Genomic DNA, 12,090 nt, shown 5'->3' on the forward strand with positions numbered 1-12,090 from the left:
ACTCAAAGCGGCGTCACTGCGTGCGCGCATTACAATTCGAAGAAAAACGTATTTTGCACGAAAGTGTTTTATTCACGGAGGCACGACGATTTCGCTGACGTCGTATTCGTCACGGAAGTGACGCCTGTACAACGACGCAAGCGGTCTGTAAAGGGTGCACCCCTGCAGATCGGGTCTTCTCGCGGAGAAGTAACCTTTAGTACTAAAGAGTAGAGCAGAGAGAAGGGGATTGAACAGCAAAAAAAAGTATTTTTTGCCTAATAAGTTTTTTTTTGCCTGCCCTAAGCAGCGCTAGTATTCAACCAAGAGTAGAAAACACAGGTATATTAGTCCTTTTTGGTAAGATGACATCTCATATCTCCTCTACAAAAGGGAAACCAATAGAAATCATCATCATCATTAGTTTTACTTAGGTTGTTCGTTTTCGGTTTTATATTTTAACACGAAAGTGTTTTATGTCGCAATACCCCAAGATTTAAATGACGTCATATCTGTCGCGGAAATGACACCAGTACACCTTTGCCAAAGCGACCCGCCAGCAGGACGTCGCTCCCCAAGCGCACCCACAAAACAGCCGCCGACCAGCAAATCATGCTCAGCTGCATATTTCGCGGCGTATCACTTTCGTGTTTGACTGATTCCTATCACAGAGGAACCAACCACAGTTTTCGAAAGCTTCTTCCAACACCCGCGTACGAAAGGGAATGCGTTCACATAAGTCCAAAACGAAAACGAAATTGCCTGCACAATTCAATCCATAGTCACTTCATTAGGAACTGCTCGAAAGCCAACCCTCAGCGGGCGAACTTTTTTCGTGATCCCCAGACGTTAGGGGTGCCCCATGGTACATCGGACATTATTTTTCCTAGGAATCACTGGAGTGTGCGAAGAGAGGTTTCTCATCTCCTACGCGGATTATTGCAGTCCTCAGGAGTAAGTGAGGTGTGGTGACAATACGGGTCTGTTATTTAAGGACTATGTGAGGTGTGATGACTTTGAGAGTTTCTGATATTGTATTGGGGATGATTAGGCGGAGCAATTGCCGGCAGCTATGCAATGTTAAGCCCGGCTCCTTCAGCAATACTTACTACTACTACTACTATCTATAGTAACTTCGAAAGCCATCGAGCATCAACCCGAATCCAGGAATACCCATCACGCCCATTGCGGCAGACTATGACTGCGCCAGATTTCTTTCTACTTGTTATTAGATGCGACGCATCTCTTTCACCCGCCTTGTCCCTCCGGCGTAGTCGGGCGGCGTCCGCATCCCTCCCCCATTCTCCTCGCCGCTCCAGCTGCGTGCTAGCGCGCTCTCACCGCAGCGCCATTTGCGTGTTAGCGCTCGGCTGCGCTCGCTCCGCCGCCGTGCCAGCTCTGCGTGAGTGCCGGTTAACACATGCGCATGCGCTGCTCTCCGCTGCTCTCTCTCATTCCCCTCACCGTAAATATAAACGCGGTAACTGCGCCGCTCCGCTCAGTCGTTCCGCCGGCGCTGCTCCGATGACATCCTCCGGTGACCGCCGATGATTTGAAATGGAGACTAACAGGCCTGATATCGCGATGGTCGGCGCAACCGTAACAAGCACCGACCACACCGATAAAAAAACTTTACACCATCTCCCCATGAGGGGAACCATGGGGTAGATGCGACGCATCGGGGGTGAACATGCTGCGTATATAGGACACACAACAACCGCAATCCACACTCTAACATAACGGAAACACAACGGCAACCTCCGATGCGTCTCATCTACCCCATGGTTCCCCTCGCGTTAAGATGGTGTAAATTTTTGTATGAAACTCTATGGTTTGTTTCAAGGAAATGGTGCTGCAAGGGGAACACAGGAAAAAACTAAGTACCGTAATTACCCGATTCTAACGCGCACCCTTTTTCCGGAAAAATAGGCCGAAAATTCGCATGCGCGTTAGAATCGGATACGAAACCGAAACTGCCGAAACAGCGGAAATTTCGTCCCACCCATCGCCATCTCATGATGGCGCCAAAGCCTATAGCAACAATTTTTCGAAGGCAGAAAGCATAGGCGCCTAGGCTTTTCTATCAGCGTCCACACAAATCGTCAAATCGTTCCACTTGCGCACTTGATAACAGCAATGGCAGCAGCGGATCTCACGTCTTCAAAACAAGCGGTCGGCTTAAGCGTGCGCCTCTGGAGAAGCTCGTGGGATGGGCGTGCGAGGCGTGGGCCACGATCGTTCAGAAGTTTGTTCTTTCAGAAGTGTCGCATCGCGAACGCTCTTGACGGCACGGAGGACGAGATGTTGTGGTCAGCGGAAAGCGACGAGGAGTGAGATGAGTGAGATTACTTCGGGAAATAAATCGCCCATTTTCTCGCCTTCGTTGTGTGGGTCACAAAGTTCCGTGCGCGTTACAATCGGGGGTGCAAGTTTTTTCGGTTTTTTTTTTTGCCAGGAAAATCGGGTGCGCGTTAGAATCGGGGGCGCGTTAGAATCAGGGTAAGTACGGTACTCAAAAAATGAAACCAGAACGCAGTGTCTGCCTCCAAGTTCCCTTGCCCTTTGTGTCTACCGCACTAACTGCGCCGAACAGCGCCTGCAATTTGCCTTTCCATGTAATTATCTGGCGTTCCCTGCACACTACCGGGACAAAACCCACACAATTGCGTGACAACTAGGGTGTAAATGGTTCAACCGCGGCATATTTTGTTGCTACGCTTCGAGCGATGTCTCGTGTCCACAACACAAAACCCTTTTTTAAGAAAGACAACCATAAACGCTCTACAGAAATAAACCTCTGCGAGACGACGTGTACAATTGTGCAGGCAACTTTTACGGGCATTTGTGTGAGTTACAACCGTCGTCATACTCGCTTTAACCGCTATTCCAGCATTTCTATTTTCCGCTCTACGGAACGGTGCTGCCATCTCGTGAATGCCGCGCATTCACCGTCTACAAATGCTGTTCCAAAACATGCGAGCAAGATGGACGCTTCTGAATTCTACGGTGCATCAAGTAGGTGTTACCTTTTCTGTTCAGTTAAACGTTTATTAATGCAAAACGGAAGCTGTTACCTTAATGTATAAGGGCTGCAGATCGCAATAATGTGTATACGTTTTCTATTGTAGCAATTATTAGGAAACAGCGGTCCTGTTTACGATGGCGTGTTTACGATTAGGACACGACCTAAAATATTACCTTTTTATGAGATCGAGTTGTTTGTGGTTTTGAAGTTAAATTTAGGTTATCAAAAGCTTCCACAGGCAGTTACAATTTTTTCTCACAGCTACATCCTGATGCGCGTCGCAAAAAGATGAAGTTGCGTCATACCTTACTCTAAAGCACGTGTCGCCTCTGTGCCGTGTGCAGAAAGGCTTCACTGGTTGTCTACGGTCCCAGAGTAGAACGGCTTATGATTTTTTTGATGCGAAGCATCTTATGCTTGGGGCTGTGTCCCTCCCTCCCTTGTTGTCGTTGTCGTTGTCCGCTGTCCGCACTCTACTGCGCATGAGCGTTTCTTAAGCCCCTCCAGCGTTTGGGCTGACGTCACCGCAGTCAACCATAAAAAGAAATAGGCGGTGCACGGCTTCGATCCCACGATAATCTGGCCGCAAGGGGAGGTACGTGGCACTCTTCCCACTGCGCTACAAACCCAGACGGGAGCCAGTGCTACGAACGCGCCTTATGTCCTTCACTCATTCAAATTACGTCAACAAGCTACTTATACAACGAAGGCACGCGAAGGCACAGAAACGGCGAACTTAAAACTAATTGGAACTTCAGTCGACCCCATGGCTGTTTCGCATACAACTCAGGGTTCCCCTAGGGGAAGATGGCGTAATTTTTTGACGAGCCTCCAGTTGCATCAAAGCATTTTATATACACGATGAAGATGCTGACATATTGACCGACTTTAAGGAAACCACGTTTTCGACGCGGACGACTGGAGAGGATATTGTAGTCGCTGTAGAGCGCCCCTCGTGACTTTCGATCCAATAGCGTGGTTCACACAGACCGAACGGGGCACTTCCATCGCTTTTTGAGCGAAACTTGTGTTGGCTGACTTGCGCAGGCAGTGGTCTCTGGGCAGTGGTGACGTACGCCCGAAAGCCTTCCCCGAAGGCAACCTGATACCTGTGCCAAATGGCAACAATGATGATGGGTCCCTTGAAGTGACTGGCACGTACCCAATCTGGGGATTGGCCAGCCATCAAATGTTGCCTGTGCCCGTGCCCTTTTGGAGCTTATACATACATTGTTGGATCTCGCCTTTCTGAGCCAGCAAGGGCGCGCGAACAAGTGTAGCGCCGTTACACGCCACAATTGGTGGCAATTAGCATCGTTACCTGCATCGCGTCGCACCGCAGTGGGCTGTGGTGGTGGTAATAAGCATTTTTATTTCCAAAGGGTACAAATACTCCTTGTTACGCTTTGGCAAATTTTGGTGGCTTGGGGAAGTGGGTAAGGTCGCTTTCTCTCATAGTGAAGTTAACGTCCTAGCGCGGCATGGGTAGGTCACGAGTGGTTTCTCTGCGGAAGACTGGGAAAAAATTTGAAAACGTAAACGTAGCCAATAATCACCGAAGAATGACCTACAATATTGTATACCGGACGTTTGGGTTTGGGTAATTTGCGGCGAAATTAAAGGGTTTCGTATTGGTCGACAGATGGTTTTGAGTCTGCATTTGTCACATTGCGGATTAATTTAGGCAGAAGTGTTTTCGTTTTCAATTTGCGGTCGTTGCGTTTAGATTTTGGTCGTGTTTGTTTTCCCTAAGGTGAAGATTCTCGTGCTCTTCGGTTTCTGGAGAGAAGTGATGCATTAAATATTTTAATGTTCATCCTTTCGAACAAGCAACTTGACAAAATCAACAGGTTCTAGGCAACCAAATCCGCCAAACGCAGTGACGGGGAGTGACGCAATGCACATTGATACCAGGTAGCTGGCGTCAAGGGTTCGGTACAGCGTCTTGTAGGTGACCGCATCTTTTTCATGATTATCTTGCGTAACTCGTACGCCCTTTTCAGGGCTGTAGCTGACAAAAGTTTTAACGAGGTGCCTTTTCTTATGGTGCGTCTGTCACACTGTGCCGGTAGAGACGCTCAAGCTCTGCCAAACACAGGTTTCAATCGCAACAGTCTTTTGAAGGTACAGAAGTTTCGGTAATCTAGCTCAGTACATTCTGCTACGCAGGAAGAAATCTAAGCACGACTTTTGGCTGATACAAATTTGTGCTTCTGGCTTTGCAGTTGAACGGTTGGATTGACTGCTTATGAGACAGAAAAAATCGCCAGAGTTGAGATAGGTAGGCTAAACTGAACGTGGTAACGCAAGAAATATATCTACTTAATCCCCATGCTCTTGACCGCGCACACTGATAGATGGGGCATCTGCAGCATGGTATTGACCACTAAGGCCAATGTCCGTACAACCGCTGCATCCAAAAATCCCCGTGTGCTGCTCAAATACGCGTATAGGCAGAAATACAGCGTGTGCAAGGTCGTTTGTTTTTTTGTTTTCGAGGCAAAGCTTTGGGGCACGGTCAGTGGACATCTCTGAGGATAAAACTAATCACTGGAACCACTGGCATTTTCTTAGAGAGTATTGCTTCGGCACTTTTTAATCTTTTCGTAGTCTATGAAACGTGCGTCTATTCGGCGCAAAGTATTGCCGGCTGCCCTGATGTAGATGCTCAAGTTATACCTTCACGTGGATTACAGGGAACACAAAAACTCTTGGTCTTAATACCAAAATAACACATACTTCGGCATTATGGGCAACAGCCAGCTATGGTATGAACCGGTTTTTGTAGTGCGTGCTATCGCAGTTGCGAAAGAGATTATTTTTACGTTTCACAATTAATTCAAAGCGGAGTTTAAAACGTTTGAATAGTGTTGCGGACATACAATTCGTCGCCCCGCTTGATTCAGAAGTTAACTGGTGCCTGCAGCATTGGTGCCTGCAGGCACCAGTTGCCTGCAGGCACCAATAAACTGGTGTCAATAAACTGGCACCAATAAACTGGTGCCTGCAGCATTGCTTCTGCGTTTCACGTTTGCAAGCAATACAAAGCGGAGTTTAATACATTGCAATAGTATTGCGGTCAAGCAATAAATTCGTGTCGCAGAGTTTTTAAGCAGTGAAATTAGCGTAAAACCGATGCTTCCAGACTTGGTTACTCTTTTCCTCTTTTTTTTTCAAACCTTTTCAAAAGTGTGAAAATTCAAATCTGAGTTTAAGAGATTTCAATGGTTTTGCAGCAAAACAAAGAATTATTATCGCCGAGCATATCAGCACTAAAAGCGACAATAAAGTTTTTGCCGCCTCGGCACGGCGCTAATGTTTTCACTGTTTTTAACCTGTTTATTGATTTTAACGCTCGAACCTTAATTCAAATGGGAGGTAATGCCTTTTAAATGCTGTTACGGCCAAGTAAAGCATGAATGTGCGTGAGTGTTTGAGCAGTGAAAGCGATATAAATCCGGTGTTTGCAGATTTAATGACACTGCTAACGTCTGCATACCTTCCGCACCGTCACTACCAGGACAAGTTAGCTTGCCTCAATTTCATGCACCTGTCTAAACAAATATTGTATCCAGAAAAAATAATTTGTACCGCACAATAAGTTGGCCTCATAGCATTTTGTGCCACAAACATGTCTTACCTCTAGTGCGTCATGCATGACTTCTCTGTATCAGAGCGTCCTTTTTTTCACCGTTGGTATGAAGCACAGGACCAACGAAGGCACGACACAACGGGTGCCTCAGCGTGACATAAACCAATTAAAAAAGAAGAACCCTCATAACATAAGAAAAAGGCTAGGCAGTGCTGCCGCATTTCAGCATGCTGTACACAATACTAAAGCAGCAGCGAACCACTTCACAAAACTACGATGTCTGGATTGGGAAAACCAGAAGAATCTGCCCTGCGCTAAGCCTGCATGTGGTGTTGATAGCGTTTTTTTATTGTACCATCAGTTCTGTTACGTGCCCAAGAGAAGGCCAGGCCGGAAATGCGTGCCAATGCAAAGCAGAGCGTGTCGCTGTAAAGCACTGTGCAGCAACAGCTGTCGCTTGAATTCTTCGTAAACAGAAAAACCGCTCCGTCATAAAGTACAGCTATGGCCCTCAAACACCAACGTATATAAACCGATAAGAAGTGCGCACACATTCACATTAAATGCAATTCTGGGATGGAAAAAGTCAGCCGCAAAAACAGCGAGGCTCAGAAGGCCAGCTGTCATGGCTTCATGTTTGTTCCCCTTACATCAGCATCAGCATGTATAAAAAAATGTGAACATATTCGCATTGAAGGCATTCTTTGAAAGGAAAAATAACTTACAAAAGCACTAACAGCCAAGTTAGGCCACCTCGTCAGTAATTGAGACCAGTGGATATGCGCATATAAAGTCGTTGTGAAAATTTTGTAGGGTACGGCGACCACGGCCGCGCGAGGACAGCGGCCTGGCCGGGGCGCTGCGTTACCGCTTTCGGCTGGTTGCGTGGCTAAAGGGAGTGAAAGGGAACCATCGCTCTTGCTCTTGTGGGCTGGCTGGAGCGATAATTGCGGCCCGAAGTACCCACCCGTGGAAACCGGCGGCGCGTTGCCCATATCGCGTCTGCCGCAATATGAACGCAAAAGCGAAATTTCACCTCGCTCTCTTGGGTTGCGCAACCAGCCGAAAGCGCAAGCCAGCGACACCGGCCAGTGACCCTGCTAGGACGCGCTCCTGCTCCGGCCACGGTCACTGCGAAAGTTTTGACAAAGACTATAAAATGCCTTTCATGTTCCATATTACTGGCATAAGGTCCAGCTGTTAAATAAAATAGGACTACTAAACAAAAGTAAATACGGGCCAGATGTACATACAGGGAAAAAAATGCTTTCAAAGTTGGTACATGTTGGAACTGCGTCTTCATGAATCAAAAGTGCCATAACAGGGAGGTGTACTAAACCGACGATTGATTATGAGGTCTAACGCGCCGACGCTACACAGGCGATGAGGTGCGCTGTATTCACCGGGTTGTCTCGTGAATAAATTTGGCCCCCTTGGGATGTTTAACCTGCACAGATATCTCGAACATATGGGCGTTTTCTCCTTTTAGCCTTCATCAGTAAAGCGGCTGCCGCGGTCGGGAATCGAACCCGTGTCCTTAGGCTCAGCAGCAAAATACGGCCGAAATGTCTGTTTCGCTTGCTTCTACAAGAACTATGCACACAGGGAAAGTAATGCCACAGCTGCCACACTTGCGCTGCGTTCGTGGCGTGCCAGATATCTGTCCAAGACTTAGCGACCCAACGCCAGCGAAGCTGCTTTTATCTTCGGCTACTCGCGTAATACGACAACACCGAGGCTCCAAGCGAGCGCAAGTGCTCGGTTTGTCCGCACCGGTTCACGTGACGGGACGTCACCCCTGCTACACTCATGCTTCGGCTGCTCACGTCCATTACGAATTCATAATTAACCCTCCCGTACGTGGCGTAGTAGAGCTGCCGCTCTCAAATACCGACGGGTTTCTACGAACTCGGCTGCTAATTCCTTTTGTTACGCCCTGAAAGAGTTAAGTCCTTGGGGAGCAGTCAAGCTACATTGGATTGCACGCCACTTCTGTAAGGGCAGCATCAAAAAGACAACGAAATTTTGCCTCCGTACACGCTCTTTATGCTCGTTGCTCCTGCCGTTTACATAACCGGTATCCCTTCTTCATACGCGCAAAGCGCTTGCGGTGTTCTAGGGGCGAAGATCCTCTTGCTCGGGGCCTGTCCCGTCCCTCGTTGCTGCTGTACACGGCACGGCACAACGATGATGATTGCGGCAGGATCCCTCTAGGGATTGGCCAGCCAAAGATTGGCCGAAGAGGTCCACATGTTCAACGCGTTCGTTGCTACCCAACAAGGAGGAGAGGAAGAAGAAGAGGTTGTCGTTCATCGCCTGCGAGCTCAAGACACGTATCGGGGGTGTGCAATACGCTCTGCCGAAGGCGGCGGCCAAGGTGGCTGAAATGCCACACACCGAATTCTCCAACTTACCCGTGGAGATTCTCATCGTCCCAAACAAGCCCTACATAATCACCACAAACATCGACGTCGTTGACGGGCTTGTCAAGGGAGCGGTGGGAAGTATCAAGCTTTGCGAGCGCGGAGTGGTGGTCTTGACGCGATGGCGCCCGGTTGCGATCCCACGACTCTCTGGCCGCGACGGGAGGTACGTGGCGCAATTCCCACTGCGCTACAAACCGAGACACGAACATGGCTACGAACGTGCCTTATGTCCTTCACTCATTCAGATGGTGCTCGCCGTCAAGAAGACCTATGACAATGTTTTACTGTTTCACCGATAAGCATTTTAGATTCACCCCTCTCATCATCATTCACCTCGTGGAGATGGCGGGATGTTTTTTTTTGTTTTGGTATCATTGAAAGGCACTGCGACAGTTATTCCACAGAAGATGTAAAAAAAATTGAGTTATGATCTAACGATATTCACAAGTTAACGGCGTTGTTTCCTGTGCACGCTTCATTCCCGTATAAGAAAGGCCGCTTAATTCGCAGAAAAGGCATCTTTGGCACTGGTGGAACTTCCTATGCCATACTTTTGCCCGACTGGCGGGACCTGCCTAATGTACTAGAGCAGGCGTTGTGTACTGGTCACCCCTTGAAACTTGTTGTGTGTGTAGACGAACCTAAGGAGCGTAATCATTGGAGAGTTCCTTGACAAAAGTACAGTTGAATGTGTGGGAACCTAAAAACATTCATGGCTGAGAGCAATCACGCATTCAATTCGTTCAGAATGTCTGTGCAGTCACCAAGAATAGAAGAGGCCTCGACTATTCGAAAGCCGCGTATGTTGTCTGCAACTAGGTTCCGCATGCCCACAGCAGCGCCTCCATTCTCTTCGAAAGCAAGCGCACAGACATTCAGTTGATTGATAGTAGGCAGTACCCAGTGGCCCAACTGCTTGCATATTATGCCCTTGGTTGCCAAGAAATGTTCTTTGAGCACACCTGCACTGAAATAAAACGAAAGCACTCTTCTCCCTGTTTCTGCGCTGTGTACCACATTCTATATCAAATATATTTACGGCAAGATCTGCCCTCTTATGTTGGAACAGATAGCGATGTCAATCTCCGGAAGCGGCGTTCAGGCGGGGTTAGACTTTACTTTGAGCCTTCTACTATATTTTGTTAAACTATGTCTTACTGTACACCATCCATAAATTGCCTGAAGCGTCTATCGTTGGCCAGATATCTTCTTTGAAATGAGTGTTACTGACACATTGGTTGAAAAAAAGAACAAGTGGTGCAGAAATTATATCGAGGTATTAGCCAAAAGAACCGCTGTTATAATAAGGGGCAAGAGTAATGTAAGCATAACAGCTTCATTGGACAACTCAAGGAGGAACAAAGGCAGATGTTGAGAAGATCTGTGTGGCTGGGTAGAGTTTTGTTACAGAACCGAGAAACCATAAATACAAGTTGTTTTTTCTCTAAGATGCTGTTAGGGAAGTTGATTGATTGACTGACTGATTGTAGGGTTCAATACAACGACGCAACGCAGGCGATAAGGCGCACCGTAGTGGAGGGCTCCGGGTTAATTTTGACCACCTGTAGATCTTTATATGCGCCGATAGCTCGTACACAACGGCGTTTTTGCTTTTGTCCTCCATCAGAAAAGCGGCCGGCGCGGCCGGGAATCCAAACCGCGCCCTCGTGCTCAGCAGCACAACGCCTTAGCCACTAAGCCACGGCGGAGGGTTGCTAAGGGAAGTTGAGTGGGCGAAAAATGAAGCATAGCGCTCATGTGACGCAGAAGTAGGTCGCGCCGCACCAGCATAACAGCTGCACCAACACCTGCGCCAGCAACCGGAAGTGAGATCGGCACGTGAGAGTCTCTGCTTTCTGCTGATGTAAAAAGGTATTCTCGGTGGTGGATGGCTTTCGCAGGATTCACATGTCAAGTTCGTTTAAGGAATCTGAGTGAAATCAAGACCGCCAAGCATAGCAAGAGCAGGCACGTTGTTTAACCCGGCCGTGAGCCGTCTAACGCGAACAGAAAACCGCCAGTTTGAAAGGAAAAACGGCTTCACCGTGGTAGGTACTGAACCTGGGCCCCTAGCGTTATAAAACCGCCGTCTATCCGATTGAGCTATCACACATTCCGGGTGCGCCGCATTAGTTCATTTCAATTATTCGCAGCGTTCGCTTTGAACATCCGGGTCTCCGACGAAAAGAGATCGGCCGCCAGCTCTGCTGTTTTTCAAGCCTTTCACGACGAGTGCAAGCTGTGCCTTTTTTTTTTTTTTTGCAAGGTGGGAGCAGTGTGGAGTCTCATTCCAACAACTGCGCACCCAATACGCAAATGGGAAAGGACAGCTGCACGCTCATAGATAGGAGTTCCGCAACCACCTGTTCTACTGGAAACTGCTAAGCACTCGTAAGCGGTTTAAATAGTAGTACATTGAGAAAATTTGCGAACCCTCAAGTGCCAGCAGCGAGGAGCTGCAACATGGTCCCGATGGGAAACTGGAAAGATTTGCAGACGCCCGATCCAACTCGACGGACCGTGACGGAAGGGTAGTCCCTTGAAATTAACACGCCACTAGGTAACGACGCGCGGTGCATACAGGCTTGCTACCAAAGATATAACGCTGAGCCAGAAAATTTCATTCCTGTTTGTATTGGGGTTTATAATGCTAGTAAATTAAAAGGTTCTGAACTGTTTTACACAATTGTGTGTCGCTTTGCGCCCCCGTTAATCGCAAGTAATGAAGACAATGACACATTAGGCCTGGGTTTAACACAATGTTTATTCGAATGCCATCCAGGCGGCTTCCCAACACCACCACCATTAACTGACGGGCTGGAGGATCGGCTCAACCTTTACGCTGGTGCCCGGCATCACGGGCTCGAATTTCGTCAGTCTTGGCAGCAAGGTGGTGGCGGGGCGACTCGGGGTCCTGTTCGCGGGGCCGTACTTCGTATGCGACATTCCCTTTCCCCTTTCTCCCTCAGGATTAGCGTGTGTGCACTCCACACCGAAGCTACTAAAGGGTAGGTAATTACAGTGACTGACGCCAAGATGGAACAATTAGGCGTTAAAGCAGTGTTAAA

At 48.1% G+C, this 12,090-nt stretch overlaps 1 protein-coding gene across 1 annotated transcript in view; it reads right to left on the reverse strand.

Moving 5' to 3' along the window:
- Positions 1–6,886, reverse strand: part of LOC144139819 (multidrug resistance protein mrp-7-like) — a 45,430-nt gene extending 38,544 nt beyond the window's left edge. The window contains exon 1 of the mRNA XM_077672072.1: positions 6,645–6,886. Coding sequence (XP_077528198.1) covers positions 6,645–6,662 — 18 coding nt within the window. The 5' untranslated portion in view covers positions 6,663–6,886. The remainder of the gene's footprint in view (positions 1–6,644) is intronic.
- Between the last annotated feature and the right edge of the window lie 5,204 nt (positions 6,887–12,090).

This window comes from Haemaphysalis longicornis, unplaced genomic scaffold, assembly GCF_048455015.1.
Source record: "Haemaphysalis longicornis isolate Haplotype H1 unplaced genomic scaffold, Haemaphysalis longicornis Haplotype H1 scaffold_5, whole genome shotgun sequence".
Classification (NCBI taxonomy): domain Eukaryota; kingdom Metazoa; phylum Arthropoda; class Arachnida; order Ixodida; family Ixodidae; genus Haemaphysalis; species Haemaphysalis longicornis.